The 22,533-nt window shown below is 40.2% G+C and overlaps 1 protein-coding gene across 1 annotated transcript in view; it reads left to right on the forward strand.

Moving 5' to 3' along the window:
• OXNAD1 (oxidoreductase NAD binding domain containing 1) overlaps positions 1 to 22,533 on the forward strand; it is a 369,327-nt gene that overhangs the window by 215,164 nt on the left and 131,630 nt on the right. Inside the window, exon 4 of the mRNA XM_044066774.1 lies at positions 10,261 to 10,367. Within this exon, the coding sequence (XP_043922709.1) occupies positions 10,261 to 10,367 (107 nt within the window). The remainder of the gene's footprint in view (positions 1 to 10,260; positions 10,368 to 22,533) is intronic.

Consider the following 22,533-nt stretch of genomic DNA (forward strand, 5'->3'; position numbering starts at 1 on the left):
TAAGTAGGGGGGGGGTGTGGGGGAGCAAGGGGTAGTTAGGATTGGGTTGTATGTTTGTTTGTGAGGAGGAAGGTGTGTATATGTGTATGTGTGTGCTGTGTGTATTGTATAGAAGTTGCAATTTTGAATTTCGTGCTTCTGAGTGTTGAGTGTTTTAGGTTTTCCTTTTTATGGGCTCGAGATTCTGAAATTCGATATTTCAGGATTTCGAGCATATAAAGTGAATCCATATATATATATATATATATATATTATATATATATATATATATCTATATATCTATATATAATTTGTATATATCGATATAAAACAAAAAAGAAAAAAAACAAAAAAAATCTTGCTTTTCCCACTTTCTGAAATTTAAGAAAGTTCAGTTACAGATTTGCTGTTCTGAACTGTTTGTAAGTTTCTTGGAGGCCAGTGCTTGCTTGGACTAAAGGGAAGTCTCTGTGTTCACCAGTGGCAGTGGTTAACACTGAACAGCCTGCCTGTCCCTGTAGGAGTGGTTACTGCCTAGAAGCTGTAGTTTTATTGGCCATTTTGGGTCAATTCTAAACTCCTTGATCTCTGTCTCTTAAAACCCTGCTGCCTCATGGTTTTGGCGTCTTTCCAGGCTTGCTAGTTGTTGCTGAAGCACCTACCAAGGGGAGAAAATGCTGAGAGGAGAAGGGAGCCACTTTTGAGATTTTAAGTATTTTCTTCTGTTTTTTTGTTAAAAATTACTGCTTTGCCCTACTTTTATTTTCCAGCTTGCTAAAGTTTATATCTGTATTAGAAACAGTATTTAGAATACATCTAGAGCCTGTTTACTGCATTTCCTGTGTTGCACTTAATTTAAAATCGTTTTTTTTCTCTTAAAACTGCATTTTACTTGACTTTGGCCTAACACTCAAGTGTGGGGTCATTTATTGTACTGTTGTGATTATTTTGCTACTTGTGTATCTCTGCTACCTTTAAACTAAAACAAAAAAGAAAAAAATCTTGCTTTTTTCCCACTTTCTGAAATTTAAGAAAGTTCAGTTACAGATTTGCTGTTCTGAACTGTTTTTAAGTTTCTTGGAGGCCAGTGCTTACTTGGACTAAAGGGAAGTCTCTGTGTTCACAAGTGGCAGTGGTTAACACTGAACAGTCTGCCTGTCCCTGTAGGAGTGGTTACTGCCTAGAAGCTGTAGTTTTATTAGCCATTTTGGGTCAATTCTAAACTCCTTGATCTCTATCTCTTAAAACCCTGCAACCCTCTTTTAGCGCGGTCTTGCACACAGAGCAGCATCGGGCAGCGCCGCTTAAACAAGCTTAAACTATTCCCGGCTCCACAAAGTCTACTTTTCACTTTTTCCCGTAGAACTGCTCTAAATCTCAAATTAAGCACTCTATTCTCATTCTAAAGCCTTGCACTTGCTCGTATAAGTAATCTCATAGGTAAGCACAAACTAAAGCACTACATCCTCTTATACTCCTTCAAAGCACTTGCTCCCTATTGGTTCTTTCTGATCAGTCAATAAGTAGTTCCCTATATTATTCAGGCATGTCCAAAGGTTTCGAGTTTACTCTCCAGTCCAGCTGGTGAATCTGGGAATCTTGAGGCAATGTTACAACTGCCTTATGTATACAGACCACCCTCTCCTCCTCCCAACAAGCTCAAATATATGTGAGAGATGCAACTATATAGCCAAACTGGAGGCTAAGTTCTCTCAACCCAGTAATTGCACAGCCTGTCAGGAGGAGAAGGTAACCACACACACCACAAATCCAGTCTCACATAGACCTATCGCATCAGCAAACCAAACACATAAACACACAAAAACATACTCGGAGGCTCTAAATAAAAATCTGCCTAAGCAACAGAGACCTCCAAAGCAGACATCCAAGCAACACCTACCATGAAACAATATCCACGTAGCACATAGCTCACAAAGTCAGTGTGCCACACAGTCACAGCCCTTAAGGCTAAACAACACACCTAATACACTTGTAATAGGTGACTCTATTGTCAGACACACTGACGTCCCACTCACCAGGCTGAACAAGGAGGAGGTCACTGTAAGCTGCCTGTCGGGTGCCAGGATCCGCCACATAACGCAAGCACTCGGGTCACTCCAAAGCAAGTACAAGTATGACTCCGTCATTGTCCATGTTGGTGTGAATGACCTGAGACGTACCTCCCTAGACTACATGAAAAAAGACGTACAGGAGCTCTTTGATCATGTAGCCCAGGCCGGTATGACCCTGACCTTGAGTAGCATTTTACCCTCACCAAGAATGATGCCACAGTATAAAGACAAAATGATCAATTTTAACAATTGGCTAAAGTATTGGTGTCATTCAAAGGGGATCCAGTGTCTGTCAGCCTGGGATGACATGCTCGACAAGCCACGTTGCTTTGCTAGGGACGGCTTGCACCTGTCACCCCTGGGTTTTCAAACACTGGCTAAGGCTCTTGCCTCCCCATAGTGCCTTTTTTAGGCAAGGCTCAAAAGACAAACCCACCCCCATAGACAACACAAAGAAAAAAAAACTAAGGGTAATGCTGCCCAACGCCAGAAGTCTAAACCTCAAGATGCATGCACTTGAGACTCTCCTCAGTATGGAGAATATCGATATCTGTACAGTAACAGAAACCTGGTTCAAGGCTGCCGAGAGCACCACAGCACTACCAGGCTATACTTCATACCATGCTTTCCGGCCCCAAAACTCGGACTGAACCACAAAAGGAGGGGGAGTATCCATATTTATCAAAGTTATCCACACCTCCAGGCTAGTGGCACTGCACGAAGCTTCGGAGACCATCCATGTGCAACTAACACTGGGCAAAACTGCCTTTCAGTTTGTAGCCTGCTACAGACCACCCTCCCAAACACAGGAACCTCACTCGGCTTTCCTGAGAACACTGGAGAATATGAAGGTCTCTCCAAACACTATTATATTGGGTGACTTCAACTACCCAAACATCGATTGGAAAAACTACTCCAGCCCAAACACCCTCGCCCAACGGTTCCTAGAATTTATAAACTCAAATGCTATGGAACAACTGGTCACCACTCCCACAAGAGGGGAAAACATACTGGATCTGGTCATCACCAACATGGGGTCTCTATGTTCCACACCAGAGGTATACCCCTCATTGGTAAGATCAGACCATAAAAAATCTCACTGGACATCCATATTCGGTCCCCACCCCTAGCCAAGGAAACCACGGTGAAGAACTTCTCAAAAGCAAACTTCACACTTCTCAAAACTGAGGTGGAATCCTTCAAAGCCCCCGAGCCAGTGGACAATACGGCCCAAAATGCACGGGCTCTTGATCATGTAGCCCAGGCATGACCTGACCTTGAGTACATTTACCCTCACCAGAATATGCCACAGTTAAAGACAAAATGATCAATTTTAACAATGGCTAAATATTGGTTCTTAAAGGGATCCTGCTTCACCTGGGAACATGCTAAAATGACTACCAGAAATAAGTATATCTCAACTCCAGATAGAGTAAAATACTGCATGTACTTTGAGACCAGCTAGAATTTTTCATTGTTATATTTATTACTTTTAACAAAGGGGGTTATAGTAATGGTAGTGTGCTAAGCGTTGTAATGTATAGCATGCCCTGTTACAAGAGTAGTTACACAGAGAGTCAAGAAACAAATGGAAATACCCATGTACAAGTAACCTATCCAAGGAATTGTCTTATGATGTGGATTAGCTGAGTATAGTCACATGAATATGATTTCTTCAATGCTTTATTTCAGTCTAGTATTTAATTGTGGTTCAATTTCAGAGAAGACTTTGACATCTATTGATAGTCTTAAAGAATAACAACGACAAAAGTAAAGAGAGCACATGTAAAACATTTCCAGTCTTAATAATTATTTGCAGTCTGCCCATGAGCTCACTAAAACACAATATAATGCATTCTAATACAAAAATGTTACGTTACTGGAAACAAAATGCCATAAAATTAAAGTGTTTTGTTTCTACATTTTCCACTAACAGTAAACTTATTTTACTACAGACTGGATATGATTTTCTGGTATTAGATTTTTAGACTGGACACATTGCAGATTTTCCCGGTATCTATTAACCACAGTGCACCCCCACACCAATTAAGCTTGAACACACACACTAAATAAACGCGTGGAACCACATCTTGTGTACTCTGTTCCTTCCCCTATCAGAAGGCACTGTCCAGACCCAGGCTACTGGGGCATAATTATCATTAATATCGCCCTATCACCAACTTATCATTAAGGATCAGTGTAACTCTGCATCAGTGATTAAGCCGGCCTGCTGCGATTAAATGTGTGCACAAGACCCACAAGTGACAACAAGTTAGCCATACGGAGCAGCTTACAAAATACGATTTATTTAAACAGCTAGTTGCAGTCACTGAAAATAGTAACATGTGCAGATTTTTTTAAATATTAAAAAAATCATTCCAGACAGATCCCTTCTAGTTCTACTGCAAAGTTTAACTTCCAACATTTTTCTGAATCGACTTACCTTCAAAAGTCAAGCCAAGCAAGGGAAGCAAACAAGAAGGGACACGAGGAGAAAAAAAAGCGAAAATCCAACTTGGTAGCCCGCATGTTGTACAGGGAGCTAGTCTGCTGATAATCCACGCCGTCCAGACAGTCCACTGATCAGGAACAGAACAGGAAGTATGTCACTCAGCCAATAGATACGCCCGCCTCTATCTCGGCAATGAAGAAAGGAATGAGAGGCGGGTGTGAGCTGTATTATATGCTCTGGATTGGAGCAGCAGCCAGGGACGTCATGGTATGAAAGCATCATTGATTGCTTTAACTCGTCAGGGGAGGAGGGAGGGAATGGAATAGCTAGCACTGTAGGTTCTTCTATCAGGTGCTGTGATGAATGAATTATGGAAGTGGGGGAGGGCGCAATGCTACAATGGGGCTGGGCGCAATGCTGAAAAGAGAGATTTTACAACAAGTATGAAATTGCGCCCTTTACCATGCCGGCCTTTACGGCGCCCTAGGCGGTCGCCTAGTTCGCCTATGCCTAAGGCCGGCCCTGCTGGTGTTGCGCTGTGTTCATGGATTCAGGTAAGTGTTTATAGTTTAAGGGTTTTGGGTAGGGGCTGTAGTGTGTGTTAGTGTGTTTTGTTACTGTGGTGTGTGTGTGTGTGTGCAAGGAGGATGTAGCTTGTGTGGTGGTAGTTCGTGTGTTTGTGTATGTAGTGCGACCTTGGAGTTAGTATATTTAAGTAGGGGGGGTGTGGGGGAGCAAGGGGTAGTTAGGATTGGGTTGTATGTCTGTTTGTGAGGAGGAAGGTGTGTGTATGTGTATGTGTGTGCTGTGTGTGTTGTATAGAAGTTGCAATTTTGAATTTCGTGCTTCTGAGTGTTCAGTGTTTTAGGTTTTCCTTTTTATGGGCTCGAGATTCTGAAATTCAATATTTCAGGATTTCGAGCATATAAAGTGAATCCATATATATATATATATATATATATATATATATATATATATAATTTGTATATATCGATATAAAACAAAAAAGAAAAAAACAAAAAAAATCTTGCTTTTTCCCACTTTCTGAAATTTAAGAAAGTTCAGTTACAGATTTGCTGTTCTGAACTGTTTTTAAGTTTCTTGGAGGCCAGTGCTTGCTTGGACTAAAAGGAAGTCTCTGTGTTCGCAAGTGTCAGTGGTTAACACTGAGCAGCCTGCCTGTCCCTGTAGGAGTGGTTACTGCCTAGAAGCTGTAGTTTTATTAGCCATTTTGAGTCAATTCTAAACTCCTTGATCTCTCTCTCTTAAAACCCTGCAACCCTCTTTTAGCGCGGTCTTGCACACAGAGCAGCGTCTCAAGCAAGCTTTGACTATTCCTGGCTCCACAAAGTCTACTCTTCACTTTTTCCCTTAGAACTGCTCTAAATCTCAAATTAAGCACTCTATTCTCATTCTAAAGCCTTGCACTTGCTCGTATAAGTAATCTCATAGGTAAGCACAAACTAAAGCACTACATCCTCTTATACTCCTTCAAAGCACTTGCTCCCTATTGGTTCTTTCTGATCAGTCAATAAGTAGTTCCCTATATTATTCAGGCATGTCCAAAGGTCAGTTTCGAGTTTACTCTCCAGTCCAGCTGGTGAATCTGGGAATCTTGAGGCAATGTTACAACTGCCTTATGTATACAGACCACCCTCTCCTCCTCCCAACAAGCTCAAATATATGTGAGAGATGCAACTATATAGCCAAACTGGAGGCTAAGTTCTCTCAACCCAGTACTGGCACAGCCTGTCAGGAGGAGAAGGTAACCACACACACCACAAATCCAGTCTCACATAGACCTATCGCATCAGCAAACCAAACACATAAACACACAAAAACATACTCGGAGGCTCTAAATAAAAATCTTCCTAAGCAACAGAGACCTCCAAAGCAAACATCCAGGCAACACCTACCATGAAACAATATCCACGTAGCACATAGCTCACAAAGTCAGTGTACCACACAGTCACAGCCCTTAAGGCTAAACAACACACCTAATACACTTGTAATAGGTGACTCTATTGTCAGACACACTGACGTCCCACTCACCAGGCTGAACAAGGAGGAGGTCACTGTAAGCTGCCTGTCGGGTGCCAGGATCCGCCACATAACACAAGCACTCGGGTCACTCCAAAGCAAGTATGACTCCATCATTGTCCATGTTGGTGTGAATGACCTGAGACGTACCTCCCTAGACTACATGAAAAAAGACGTACAGGAGCTCTTTGATCATGTAGCCCAGGCCGGTATGACCCTGACCTTGAGTAGCATCTTACCCTCACCAAGACTGATGCCACAGTATAAAGACAAAATGATCAATTTTAACAATTGGCTAAAGTATTGGTGTCATTCAAAGGGGATCCAGTGTCTGTCAGCCTGGGATGACATGCTCGACAAGCCACGTTGCTTTGCTAGGGACGGCTTGCACCTGTCACCCCTGGGTTTTCAAACACTGGCTAAGGCTCTTGCCTCCCCATAGTGCCTTTTTTAGGCAAGGCTCAAAAGACAAACCCACCCCCATATACAACACAAAGAAAAAAAAACTAAGGGTAATGCTGCCCAACACCAGAAGTCTAAACCTCAAGATGCACGCACTCGAGACTCTCCTCAGTATGGAGAATATCGATATCTGTACAGTAACAGAAACCTGGTTCAAGGCTGCCGAGAGCACCCCAGCACTACCAGGCTATACTTCATACCATGCTTTCCGGCCCCAAAACTCGGGCCGAACCACAAAAGGAGGGGGAATATCCATATTTATCAAAGTTAACCACACCTCCAGGCTAGTGGCACTGCACGAAGCTTCAGAGACCATCCATGTGCAACTAACACTGGGCAAAACTGCCTTTCAGTTTGTAGCCTGCTACAGACCACCCTCCCAAACACAGGAACCTCACTCGGCTTTCCTGAGAACACTGGAGAATATGAAGGTCTCTCCAAACACTATTATATTGGGTGACTTCAACTACCCAAACATCGATTGGAAAAACTACTCAAGCCCAAACACCCTCGCCCAACGGTTCCTAGAATTTATAAACTCAAATGCTATGGAACAACTGGTCACCACTCCCACAAGAGGGGAAAACATACTGGATCTGGTCATCACCAACATGGGGTCTCTGTGTTCCACACCAGAGGGTATACCCCTCATTGGTAAGATCAGACCATAAAAAATCTCACTGGACATCCATGTTCCGTCCCCACCCCTAGCCAAGGAAACCACGGTGAAGAACTTCTCAAAAGCAAATTTCACACTTCTCAAAACTGAGGTGGAATCCTTCAAAGCCCCCGAGCCAGTGGACAATATGGCCCAAAATGCAGAATCCTTTACAAAAGCATTCTATGGACACCTACAGGAATGCATGGAGCATGCTATCCCAAATAAAACCAAGACTCACTCCTCCAAAGGCAGGAGACCTGTCAGGTGGACCCCAGCCATAAATAAGCTGTACAACAGAAGGAGAAAGCTACTACATGACAGAGCAAAATCCCAAAAAGGGAAGGCGTCACTGATCAGTAGTAGCAAGAAACTACGATCCCTCATAAAATCTTCTAAGGTCAACTTTGAAAGAAAAATTGCACAAGACACTAAAGATATTCACAAGGCCTTCTTTAGCTATGTCAGAAACATGGGAGGCAACTCCCAGATATGCTCTGAGTTAGTGCAAAATGACAAAAAATTCACTGAACCCACAGACATTGCCAACATCCTGGCAGAAAGGTTCAGTGCAAACTTCTCCCCCTCTTCCCCCCCAAAAGAGCAAATGTCTATCCCAACAGAGTGTAGCCTTCCTGAGATCACAGATGCACAGGTGAGAGCTGCCCTCTCCAAAGCTAAAAACACAGCATCAATGGGACCAGACGTTGTCCCGGGCTGCGTCTTACACGAGCTCCAAGAAGAACTAAACCCTCATATAAAGTCACTGTTCAATCTCAGCCTTACTACAGGATATGTTCCCAAGGAATGGCATACAGCAATAGTGGTCCCACTCCACAAAAGTGGTGCCACAACAGACCCCGGAAACTATCGCCCTATAAGCCTGACTAGCCTGGTCTGCAAAGCTATGGAACGTATCATCATGGAAATCATAAACAAAGACATTGGGAACCTCCAGACACTGGATCCTACCCAATCCGGCTTCGTTAAGGGCAGATCTTTCCTCTTGAACCTGGTCGACTTCTTTGAAACAGTTACCAAAGCCATAGATGAAGGGAAGGTAGTCCACTCAGCCTACCTGGACCTCACAAAGGCCTTTGACACAATACCCCACTCGGGCATCATAAATAAGCTCACCAGCGTAAATATCAACCCCTATGTCACAAGATGGGTTGCAAACTGGCTCAGGGATACAACCCACATGGTCAGAATAGCAGGTGCCATGTCACTCTAAGCCAGTTACAAGTGGTGTCCCACAAGGCTCAGTCCTGGGACCTCTCTTGTTCAGTATATATTTCTCCGAGGTACAGGCTAACATGGGTGGACTATGGCTGACCAAGTTCGCAGATGACTGCAAACTGGGTGCTATAATCGACTCTCTGACACAAGCATCCTCCAAAAGGGTCTCACAGAGACAGATAACTGGTGCCAGAGCCATGGCCTAAAGCTAAATGCCAAAAAGTGCATAGTCATCCCCTTTGGAAAAAACAAAGTGTCCACAAATTACCACATAGGTGGTAATCCATTAAGTATGGAAGAAGTAATTAGGGACTTGGGGACCCAAGTAGATAGCAATCTCTCCTTTGACAATCACATTGCCAAAGTGGTTAGAAAGACCTTCTATATAGCCCACCTTATCATGAAAGGGTTCACATCTAGATCAAGAGAGGTCATTGTGCCCCTCTACTCATCACTTATCAGGCCCATAATTGAGTACAATGCCCCGTTTGGGATGTACCTTACCCGACACCTTCAGCAACTGGAAAGACCCCAAAAGTATCTCACCGAGAGGATCAAGGGGCTTAAACAGATGCCCTATGCAGTTCGGCTAAAGAAACTCCAGCTCTACTCAGTTGCGTACCGCCTACTCAGAGGCGATCTGTGTCTGACGTATAAAGCCATGTCCAACCCAGATTTAATGGACATGCTTCACCTCAGGAAATCTAAATCCCTTAGAGCTACACGCTCCAGGGACCTGAACCTCAGCACAGAAATAAATAGGACATGCTGGAGGGACAGATTCATATCCCAGAGGCTCTCCTCACTCTGGAACAAAATCCCAATCCATGTCAGGCAGAGCCCCTCACTGACCCTCTTCAAGAGAAATCTTGATGAATGGATGGGAGATCGTAAGTTTACCCCTGGGATCTCTTCTGTGTCACTGCTTGACAGAGGTACAGTAAACAAACCTTAAAAGGGCTACCTTCTGTGACCTACTATACAGAGGCACAGTCAACTAATTTAAAAGGGTGGCGTAAGCCAGACATACTCTGGCTAGGCTTATAAATGCCCAAGGCAGATAGCCTAGTATCAACCTATGAACCTATGAACCTATATGCATTTACAGATACCTACATTATGTCACATCATTGACTTGTCTCATCACAACTCCTAGATAAGTTTAAACGTGAATTCTTAAACATGCACACACACCTTTGGGCAAGTGTTTGTTTGTGTAAGTGAGTGTTTGCATTTATTTGTTGTTATTTTTATTTTTTACTTTGTTGTTACTCTTTCACTGAAGAATTACTTACTGAGTGGCTCCAAAAATATGTAGTTTTCTTTTGTTTTAAGTTATGTTTGTTTCTTTATTGTAGATAATTTCTCAAGCCAAAGTATGTAGGATCACCACTGAATCTGAAACTGTTAAAAGAGTCCGTTTTGCAGTGCAAAACAAAGATTTTACGTTTAAACCTGGACAGTGGTAAGTGTTTTTGTTCACCTTGGTACTGCAGTAACATTCATTTATTTTTGTATTTGAAAATTATTTCAGTTAAGTTTTAGTAACAGCTTAAATACTGGCAGAATTTCACAGCTTTTGTTTCTTTTTGCTCAGGACAGTCGTTTTGTCTTGGATACAGTATTTCACAGTTGTTGATTTCTGTTGAATTTCTGTGAAGTTATGTACTGGTTAGGCTTAGGTCTCATACAATCTTACTTTAATGTTATGTGCTTTTCTAGCTAGGGACTGAGGGATTGCCAGCTAGCTAGCCTTTGCTTTATGTTTACAGTGGGGGAAAAGTGCACAGATATAGCCAGCAACAGCAGATACATTTTAGATGGGATGTATTATTTTTGTTTAGGTTATTGACTGCAATGAAAATCTCGTAGGAGGAGTGTAAGGATATAAACTTAGATGACTTTACTATTGTTCTGGCTCATTTTAGGTATTACATTTTATGGCAAACCTACCAGACTTACAGTACATTTCAACCAATTCTCTTGTTTTCTTGTCTTCATAATAGTACCAGCAGCATTGGAGTACCATTACTTGATTGCATTCTGTTAAAAGTAGATTGCTTTATATTAATGTTCATTTAAACTTTAATCAGAGGAGTCCTTAAGCAAAAACCTTAGAATCCATCCCAAACTTGGTTGTAAAGCTTTTAGCTGGGCCTTAAACTAAAATTAGTCTAAGAGTAGAGTAGGTGATTTAAATACATTTTTTTGTTTCTCATTTTCTCCTGTTATACATAAAGTTGAAGTATTAAGCATTGTTCACAGTTTTTATTCCAGTTCTTTCTTTGAGGGCTGTTGAAAAAAATCACCCTGCCCCAATCTACTTCACCTTACTCAGTGTCCTGCTTATCATTTTTGGTAATGTATCCTTACTCATGTCCATTTTTCTTGAAGTTCAGATAAGATGGAGTTAATGTGAGGGTGGTACACAAAGCAAGGTAGCTGGGAGTGGTTGTTGATAATAACCCTTCACGGTCTCAGCAACATTTTAATGTGGTAAAACCACATGATTGTTGTGGAGTCAATTGCTTATCTACGGGAGTAACTGGAGGTGGATATCTGTCTTTATTTTATGAACTCCAGAGCACAATGAATGTCCCCAAGGCATATCTGAACTCTTCTTTCTCCTAGGACATTGTTCCATTGAACAGCTAAAAGGAGGAATAGCCTGTACCATTTTCAGCTCTATTCTGCTTTAAGAAAATGTGTTCATTGACTCTAACTAAATGACTTCAGGAGAGGGGAAAGTACCCAGTATGACAACATTGTTTTTTCTCAGGGGTGGCATTTTTTTTGTTTGTTTTTAGTTTGGAAATTTCTTTAGAGTAATATTGCATTTTTAATTACTTGTTAGTTGATAATGCTGAGATCTGTAACATTTCCAGAAATGTGTATAAATAACTGTGCTGTAGAAGACAATCTATGTTAAAGGGCTGCCAGTTGTAGTATTTATTTTACTTGAAGGGAAATGTAGTAGCCCCTCAAACCAAAGTTAAAGTGACAAAAAAAAGGTTATTTACTTTAAAGTCTGTAGCAAGCCACTCACTATATTTGTAGAAAACTGCTTGCTAAAAATTCCACCACTCCTGAATCGCTGAAGCAAGTGTAACAGAACTAGCTTTAGTAGTTGAATGAATTTCTGTGCCATTCAGAAATGCTAATACGGAAATTAATGCCTGTACTGTACTGTCTACTGATTTGACATCTGCCGAACACACCCCTTAACGTCTTGTTCCTGGGGTGACTGCCTCTTTCAACCTGTGTTTATGAACACAGCTCATCTTTAAATTAGAAAATTCTGCTACATTGAGCGCAAAACCTTAAGAGCCTCTTGGAGCCCTAGAAGCTTGCAGTGCCGGCACAATGTTCATTTTTTCCTTTCTGAAGAGTAGAACTCCCTACTGGTAGACATAAGCTTAAAGTTTCACCAGTAAAAGAGCAGCAACTAAGGATCTTAAAAAAAAAAACTCTTGGCTCTCTGGTGTAAAGCGGCCCTCATACTGGCGTAATTGTGCATGACAGAAGTGGCTACACTACATTCTTAACTGGATTAGCTCCCTTTCTTTGTTTCTTTTTTTGTTGCAGGAGTGTGACCCTCAGCTGAGTGTGCTAGTCCCTGATACAGCTCTCATAGTCATTAGAGTTTGAGATCCTTGAAAGAAGTCAGCAAAGATTATACCCCAAAGAGTTAGGTGGCAGAGAGAGAATGTGTCGTTATTGAGTGTTTGGTTTTGTAGCAGTATGATGATGATGAAAGGCTGTTGGGATGATTTGTTCACTCTCCATCCCACAATCTTCTATATCCATAATCATTCTTATCCTAACCCTTTGAAGGCACACTACAAGATCCTTTTATCTTCTACTAGCAGCCCTCTGTTGATAAACATGAGACTCTAGGCTGGACATTAGCTTTGGGTGTTTGACTGCTGTCACTTTTTTGGTTGTGTCATCAGGGAACTCGGACCAAAGTACACATCCCAACACTTTTGGTGCAAGAAGTAACATAAATCCCAGTCATTGTTCAGTCACAGGAATAGGAGCCTTATAATCAAAAGGAAGAGGCCTTGCTTTCTTTGATTTTAGAGTGAATGCCCCAGGGCTAGGCACTCCCTACACCAGTGCTCACCTCTCTCTCTCTGATGTGTTTGATTATATGAGGTTTGTATCTGTCCACACTAGAACACAGAACAGGTTTAATCCCTAGGCTACACAGCCCTCAATCTCTGGAGTGGCTATGACCATGAAAGGTATCCTCTTCACCTGACTCTTATAGCCTTGAATGTGAGTAGGAGAATTTGGCCTACTCAACCCTGACTGATAACATGGTCAGTGAGTTATGAGAAGAATGATGAGGATAGTCTGTCTGTAGGCTTCCCTTCCTTGTCTTTATGGTAATGATGTCATCAGCTGTATAAGCCACACTAACGTAGCCAAAACTCAGTTATTGTTTGTTCTTAAAATAAGCCAGTAATTGAATATATATCCACGTACTAAGTATTTGTATTGTAACAACAGCTTGGTCATTAGCTGTTCAGAGGTAAAAGCCAACTGTTATTAGTGCACTATTCCAGTGTACATATCCTTAGGCTAATAAATCACCAGCTGCAAGCATTTGAAACTGATAGTAACATTCTTTACTTCAAATAAATAAAACTGTTTAACTTGATACAGTCAAATATTTTAGCAGCTTTAAACTTCTACAAAGAAAATTCAAAATAAATGTGTTTTAAACAGACAGCTGACATAAAGAAAACTTCAAACAATGTATCTGTTTCTTCCACTACCATTAATTAGCTAAAGAGATATATGTCTATTTACCCATGACTCTGATGTCCAGATTGTAGATTCATGATTTCACATGCAAAATGGAATCCAATTTCAGTTCCATCTTGAAGTGCAATCCACCTTCACGTTGCAGAAGTAAGACAGTATCTCGTTGTGCAGTTTTTCTCTCTCTTCTTAGAAGAGTCCATGATAGTCTTTCCTGTTTGGATTCAGAAGTGTCTTCCTGGTTCTAGGATCATTTAGCTCTCATGGTGGTTAGAGGGTTTGAGTCAAAAAACACCTACATGCGGAATTGTGGCAAGGCACTACAAATATTTGCACTTTTGAATAGCACATGTCGTATCTGTTTCAGCAGTTTTGTTGTCTTTCCACTGAAAGCAATTTTACACTCTGTAAAGTTGTGTTTTTTTTTCCATTCTATGCATTTTATACATGTAAATGCTGCAAATCCTGCAGCAACCAAATATTTATAAAAAAAATGCATTTACTTTAGCTTAGTACATTTCTGTATACCCCTTCTCAGTATCCATGTATTCCAGTAACCATCTTGCAGAAGGATACCCATCTTCTAGACGGTAGAGAAATTGTGAGTAGAACAGATAGTGCAGCTTGAGACATAATAAAAGTCCTGGAAGGATAAGATTGGCTACTCTAAATAACAGAAATGTAGGTTAGGGGGTAATTCTCCTCTAGCTAAATAGTGATGACAGTTAGCCACCTGTGACTGCCTCCATTTCTCATCTAACCAATTCTTATAGATATATCCAGTGCCCTTTTTTGTAACGGTGGTGCCATCTGACCACTGATACTTTGGCATGGGATGTAGTGGTCACACATTCCATTAGTTTTTGCTCAGTTTCCTCCATTTCTGGACATATTCCTCCATCTGTTTACACATTTTGTCTTTTCTCAAGTATTTACTAGCTTGCAAGATTGTAGAAGTTTGTACAGTTATTAAAAGAGGAAAATGGTTCTATTCATCACTCTTTCTGCTCCTCAGAAATGAGAAATAGTGGTGCTGTTTATTTATATTTACTTATTTAGTTTATTTACTGGGGTAGTAGACAATAGACCATTTGAAGGCACAGCTGAGGGGGATATTTCATCAGTGTCCAGCCTAAGCAAATATGTGGCAGTGAACAAAAATTCTAGTTTCTCATTTTGGAGCGTCTTTTCTCTTCTGGTAATGAATGATGTTTTCCAAGTTACCTTGGATATTAAAAACACTTATCTGCACACTTGTATTCTCATGGCACATACACTGCTTCTCAGATTAGAAGTGGGGAAGTCACATGCTCAGTTTACCTCCTTGAACTTTGGCCTTTCTATTGTACCCATGGGGGTTAGCAAAGTGCATGGCTGCAGTTTTCTTACATCAGAAACCGAAAGGGATCCACAATTACCCTCCTCTGGATCACATCCTAATTCAGACATCCTCCATACTTTAACTCCAGAGGGTCTTGAGCCTCACAACTCATTGTTTTTAGAACATCAGAATCTGTCAAATATTTAAAGGTCCAGTCTGAAAACCTGTACAACAAAATATATTTTGGGGGGCCATACTGAACAAGGTCTCATTACCCTCAGTCAGAGACTATGTTTATTTCATCTGACAGAGTTCATACCTATCTGTAGAACTTTTTGAAGGCCCTTGGCTTTATTTCCTTTTTTTTTCTGCTGGTTCCTCGCACATGATTATGTACAAGGATGATCTGGTGGTACCTGCAAGAGTGTGTGACCAGTATATGTAACTGTTAGAATATGTCTTCTGTTTGAGCTGTGCCATAGCAAAGGAATTTGAATGGCGAGGTTAACAAATGACCAGAACTCAGCACTCACTTTTATGCACCGGAATTGATTCAGAGTTTCATTACAGATGCAGTAACATAAAGATGGGACCTACTTGCTCCAGTACAATGTATAGGGCAGATGGTCCAGAGAAAAAAGAAAAAAGTGTAACATCCTGTTGGAGGTGGTGGCCATCCATAATGCCATCTTTGCTTTTCAAACCAGTCTGAAATCATGGACTTTGCAGATAGCCGCAGGCAACACAGCAGTAATGAATGTGGTGCATCAGCAAGTATAGAGGTGCGTTCTTGTACTCCCTTTCTAGGTTTTCCATGATTTTATGAGATGTGGCAGCTAGCTTTGTCATGCATCATGAGGTAGTCTATATTAAATGTAGCTGAAACATCTTGACAAACCACATGAACCAGGAAGCCTTAACCTTCCATGATTAGAAGGTGGACTTGGAGACTTTCTGGAGATGAAAAATATGCAGCAGGCTGATAATCTTTTGGTCCGTCAAATCAAATGTCAAGTGATGTTCTACTCAAGGATTCTGTTTACTAGTCTTCCCACCAGTGGTTTCTCAATCAGGTGGAATCAGACAGTGCTTCTTACTGAATGAAACTCATTCTAAAAGGTATTACTTAAATGTGAGGTAATAAAAAGCAAGGCTTATTCTGATAGCTCCTAAGTTGCCGAGACAGGCCTTCTGCTCCCAACTGATTCAGGTAGCTGTAGTTATATAAGGAATAGTAGCCCTTTCTGTACAGTGAAGACCACTGACCCAAGAAGAAAGGAGTCTGTGTACCTGTTTTTTTAAAGAGCTAATGGCTTCATATAATATCTTGAAATATTTCAGGCCAATTCTTCACAGCCACTTATTCATCCTTAAAGTGGTTTGCTTCTTTCAAGAACTGGGAAAAAAATTCTGCTTATCTATGCGGCATAGATTTTCCCACTGGTGTGGGGGAAAAAACAATTTAACCCAACTTTTTCTGCTGTTCCCGTGCTTTTACAGTACCTTTTGAGTTACTCAACCAGGATTGCACTCAGTGTTATCTCAAGTTACCCTTATTTGCCATCTTTGTCTGTATGTCAGTAGACCCCCTCTTCCAGTCTCAGTGAGCTATGCATTGAATTTGCTGTTAACGGGTACTTTGCACCTCACCTTCCCCATGTGACTCATCTCATCAGATGGGATATCACTTTTGTTATTTAAAAGCTGACACTTCCTCCTTTTGTACCTGCCAGTATAGCTGTTCTGACATAGTTTCCCTGGAAGACTGTTTCTGGTGACCATCACTTCAGCTGGGAGAATCTGTGACTTAGTCCTTAATGTGCAAAGCATCTTCTAGAGTTCATGCCTAGGGTGGTCACTGAGGTCTATGTAAGCCAGTCCATTCACCTGCCATTTATTTTATTCTAAGCCGGAGAACAAGGGAGATGAGCTTCTGCATATTTGGGATCTATGCTGGCATCTCAGATACTGACTTATAACATCATGCAAAATGATCAGTTATTTGTATCTGTTATTCCAGAAAAGAAATGTAGACTAAAAACAGATTATTTGTGAATATTTAGCCAGCTGTGTAATCTTCTGTTATGGTATCCATGCCAGGCTCCTGGCTGGTCAAATTAGAGCACATGGAATACTCCACAAAGGCAACTGCTTCTCAAGAATATATCTTCCCAGTATTTATGAAGCTGCTTGGATTAATGTACCATCCAAGTCCAGGATCTGATACTTGCACAGCTTAGTATTTTCCCATCCATAGTGTTGGTAGTCTCCCATTCACAGTGTTGGTAGTCTCCCATTCACAGTGTTGGTAGTCTCCCATTCACAGTGTTGGTAGTCTCCCATTCACAGTGTTGGTACTCTCCCATTCACAGTGTTGGTACTCTCCCATTCATATTAGGAATACATTGCAGATGTTGCCCTTATGACGAATGTATCAGTGTGAAGGTTCTCAATATAACTGTTGGTGTATGATCATTACTGGACTAGGAACACCCATTCTTCTAATTTTTTGAATAATTCTTTTTCTAAGACACACACACATAAAACCTTGTATATGCCTGCTGTTTGTGTATTTGTTAATGTGGGTTATGTAGCTGGTAATCTCTTCAGTAGTTGGGCAGGGGCAGTATTTATTAGTTAGTTTAGAACCCAGCTGAAGTAGCTAATTAGCTTGCACATCTACCTCTTTGTTTTCATAGATAGGAGCTATGATAGTATCCATTCTCCCCTCAGTGTGCCAGTTGGATGGGAGACAGGAATACACATTGGTGGCTGTCTACTCCAGTAAAGACTAAAGTGGTGTAATGGTGTGGGGAATGCTGTATTTTACAGCCATACATATATCTTGCTAATAGCCATGACAGAGGTTACTGCACTTTTCTCCTGGAAATATTTCTTCTGACCAGATTTGCATAACAGTGACTCATATATATATGATGGCAGCTTATTCCATTCTTGTTATGAATGGACTGTAACAGTGATTATTTTATTAGAACGTCTGAGGTTTTGGTGAACACCGCCACATACCTGTACTTTCTATGTAGTTAGTCATGTTCCTGTGTTAAGTAGTCATACTCATCTCTTTTAGGCCTCTGGTTGATCAATACAACAGTATGAAGTAAATTTTCACCAGAAGAAATGCAGGAAAAATATGCTTGATTGAGTTGTTTGAATGCTAAATGAGACTGTTACAGTCTTGTTTTGGTACTACAGCATTATGGTCTTAGAGTATAATGTGAGAAAATGCGTGTAATAGCTGTAAACTTTTTTTGTTAAACTTTATTGAATTATTACTTGTGGCTTAGGCAAAATTACATTTATATAAAAGTAATGAAATCATATTAACAAGTTCACATTTAGAAACAGTATACATCATGTAGATTGTTCTATACAGTATAATCAATCCAACATTACATAAATTGTTCAATTCCTGTCTTCTGTTAAACCTCATTCCTCTTCCAGAACATTTTTCTGCGTGTATTGTTTCCACAATTTCCATTTTTTTCTATGTAATTTACCCCTACCCTTTTCTAAAGATCTCACTTCCTGTTCTTTAATCTCTGTTACAATATTCACTACTTCAATTATGGTTGGTTTAGACTTTGATTTCCATTTTCTAGTAATTGTTTTTTTTTTGGCATCCACCAGAATTAAACTTAATAAGGCCTTACTATGTCTAGGCAATCCAGATCTTGTATCCCAGTTCAAAAAAGTATTTCTTTAGTTATGTTCACTTGCTCACCCAGTATTCATGACAGAGTAATATGTAGGGAATTTTTAAAGTCTGTCAACTCCTTACACTCTGAAAATATATATTCCGGAGTACCTCTTTCTTCCCTATTACACCAACAATATTTTCCATCTCCCTGAGGAAAAATTCTTTGGAGTCTTCTTGGCATATAAAAGTACATATGCAAAAACTTCTAGGCAAAAATCCTAAATCTTCTAGACTTTGTTTCTTATTTACTGCTTATCTAATCTCTATTCCCATTCTTTTCTCACCTCCTTTGATGATTCCAAGCTGTTGTGCAATATTTTATATGCCCTACTAATTATCCCTTTTTTAACAGCAGCTTCTATTCTATATTCAGCTAAAACTCAACCACTGTATGTTTTTTGCTTAGGACTCTCCCATTCCTTTCTCTTTGTTTGTACTCTGATAGGGAAGGCAATCTCTAGCCTACAGTTCAAATGTGTTCTTGGCATCTTCCCATTCTTTTATCTTTCCCTCTCTAATTATTTGTTCCCAATACCTTGGTTCTTTTGCCAGAGTCCTTCAGTAAATTCCAGTCCCCTCTTGTCTGTTCTCTGTACTCCTAATTACAGTCATGCCTATTGGTAAAATCTCCTTTCTCCATTCCCATGTTGGCTTAATTTTTAGTATACTTTGTTACTTAATGAATCTAATATTCGAGTATAATTGTTATTCTCCTTAAGGATCTGCATTCAAAATTTCGCTCTGTCCTAATTTCTTGAATACCCCACCCTCGCTTTATAATCATCCCTTCCCATTTTGAATTGTAGCTTTCTGTTTGTGTTATGCTTAACAGCCTGAGCTGCGTAGCTCTAAAATGCATCTTCAAATCAGGTAATCCTAAACCTCCTTGTTCTGTTGGAAGGATCAACTTATCCCACTTGATTCTTGCCATCTTCCCCTCCCAGACAAAATTAATTGCTATTATTTATTTTATTTGATATTTGTTAATCGGGTTGGTCCAACTGAGCCAGTGGCCCATTTTCAGTGGAGACCCGAGGAGAAAACCTCCAATACAGAGAAGTACAGCACAAATCTTAAAGGTATTTTGTACTACATAAAGCAAATAGCAAGTAGAAAATATAATACATAAAGCAAATAGAAAATCAATACACAGCTATAATACAAGTATAGAGAAGACATTTAAAGTAGCAATGAAGTATATACATATTTACATGTGATGTAGTGGTTAAACATTTGGGTCTAAAAAGTAGTAAATGTATGTGTTAAAAAGGAAGAATAAGGAATGGTAGAGTGAGGTGACTGAAATGAAATAGTGGTAGTGCATTAGTGAGAGAAGAATTAGGTAGGGTCATGACAGGACCAGGGCTTTCTGTTCAATAGGAGTAGTCTAAGTTCCTTTTTGAAGTGACTAGGGTGGGGGATGGATCTTATGTCTAAGAGGAGTTTGTTCCAGGCTTGGGCTACAAAGCATTTATACAGTACTTTTCCACTATTTTTGTTAGGTTTATAAATATTGAGGAGTTGCTGATGGGAAGTACGGAGGGGATGAGTGGGGTGTAATAAGATACAAGGGAGGAGAGAGAGTGGCATAAAGATGTTTTTTATAGTATTGAGTGTGTGATTTGAAATTGTGATGATAGGAGTTATTGGGGGAATTCCACCCATTGAAGAGAGTTGAGTGCAAAGTAGTGGTGAGAGTTGTGTGGTGAGTTAGTGACAAATCTAGCTATTTTGTGGTATGTTTGTTGGAGTTTAGCCAAAACTGCAGATTGCAAGTTAGTAAGGATTGGAGTGGCATAGAGAAGGGAGGGGTGTAGGAGAGCCTGACCACGGCGAGTCTACCATCAGAGGTAAGAAATGTTTGATTTCTGTGTGGTAGACAACGATTTTGGTGTTTTTTTTATACGTTGAAGAATATGCAAGTTAAATTAAGGTCATTGTCAATGATGGTACCTAAGAGCATAGTGTGTGGGGGTCAGGTTTAATGGTGGTTTTGTCAGAGGATGTGTTGACAAAGGTTGATTTGTGTTGAGAGAGAGAATGTGGGAGAAAAAGCAAGAGTTTAGTTTTTTGGATTTAAGATGAGCTGATTATCAGAGAGCCAATTTTCAATGGATAGGAAAGAGGACTGGGTGAGAGCATGGTGGTCAGAGATGTTGTTAGAAATGGAGATGAGTGTAGAATCATCAGCATATTGAATAAGGGAGGATTGTTTGCAAGAGGTATGGAGATCATTGGTGAAAATATTGAACAGAAGGGGGGCCCAGGATAGATCCCTGGGGTACACCTGATGTGATGGGTAGGAAGGAGGAGCAGGAAAAGAGCCACCTGACAGATTATTGCCTGTTGGTGAGGTAGCTGGTAAACCAACAAAGAGAGGGACCAGAGAGATTGAGATCAGCAAGTTTAGATAAAAGTATAGAGTGAGAAACATTGTCAAAGGCTTTGAAGAGGTCAAGGAAAAGACAGGATACAAGTTGATTATTGTCTCTTGCCTCAGCTGCAGTGTGTGTAAAAGATAAGAGTGCAGTGGAAATGCTGTGGTTTGGCCGGAAGCCATGTTGAGCTACAGCTACCTCTAACCTTTGTCATATTTAAGTCTTCCATAAATATTTCCATTTGTGCTTTGTCTTGATTTCCGCATTTCTCTGCGTTATACAGATGTTCATAGAATTTCTGAAATGTCTGTAATACCGCTACAGGGCCTCTGATTATTTTTCTTATTAATGGCTCCCTCTCCCTAAGCTAACCAACAACACTTACTTTCTGCTGCGTAAGTTATTGTACCAAATGTTTTTGTGCTCTGGAGTTATCAGGAAACAGTTGTTTAACATCAGTCTTTCTAAACTCATGCATATTATCCAGGTACTCCCTTATTTTCTGTTTAGCACTCCTCTTGTTCTGTAAGATTTAAAACTTGAACATTTATCAGCATCTCTAAATAATTCTTGTTACTTCTGAACCGTATCTCCTTGTTTTATTTTTACCCTATTTTTAAACTCAGCTTTCATTTTATCCCACTCACTAGCTATAACTTCTGGAGTACTTCTTATCTTCCTCAATAACTCCTGAATAATTTCCACTAACTATTCTTTAAACTTCTTTCATTTAACAGGTAGGTGGGGAAGCACCAGTGTCTCATCTTTACTTCATTACTTTGAATTTTTATCTTGGTAGTTACTGTCACATGATCTGAAATAGTTATTGGATGTGTGTCAGATGTGCTCTGAATTAAATGCACATGTTCCTGTGAAATATAATTTCTGTCCATTCTCGTCCAGTTATTATACCTTGGGGAATAATATGTAAATTCTCTCAAGAGTTCCTACTACTGAATTCACTTCTTCCATACCAAATATTTTCATAAATTTCTTCACAAATCTACTGCCTTTTAGTACAATCTCCCTTCTATTATATATGACAGCTTTTTTGTAGATGTCTGTTTCCAGTTTTTGTGGTACATCTATCCATTAATGTTTGGCAGGTTGATCCTTTATACAGTTTTTTTCTTCTTATCAAGCACATTAAAACCTATGTCAAAATTTTCAAGACTTTTTGTCTTAATGAAAACCCTCAAAAAAAAATAAAGAAACAAACACATGCCCCCAGTGTACCCCTATAACCTGTTAACTTAATACAAACACACACAACTATGTACAACTTCAAGTAATGAATTTTAACACTCCTAATAGGAACAGTTGTCCCAAATAGACAGCTGCAAACACAGGCCTCAATTAACCGAAAGTTGAGGTTATTCATGCTAAGATACATGTTATTGCATGTTCTTTTATTTACAGTAATTGGTGTCTGTTATTTTTTATC

This window comes from Protopterus annectens, chromosome 3.part1, assembly GCF_019279795.1.
Source record: "Protopterus annectens isolate FY-2018-M chromosome 3.part1, PAN1.0, whole genome shotgun sequence".
Lineage (NCBI taxonomy): Eukaryota > Metazoa > Chordata > Ceratodontiformes > Protopteridae > Protopterus > Protopterus annectens.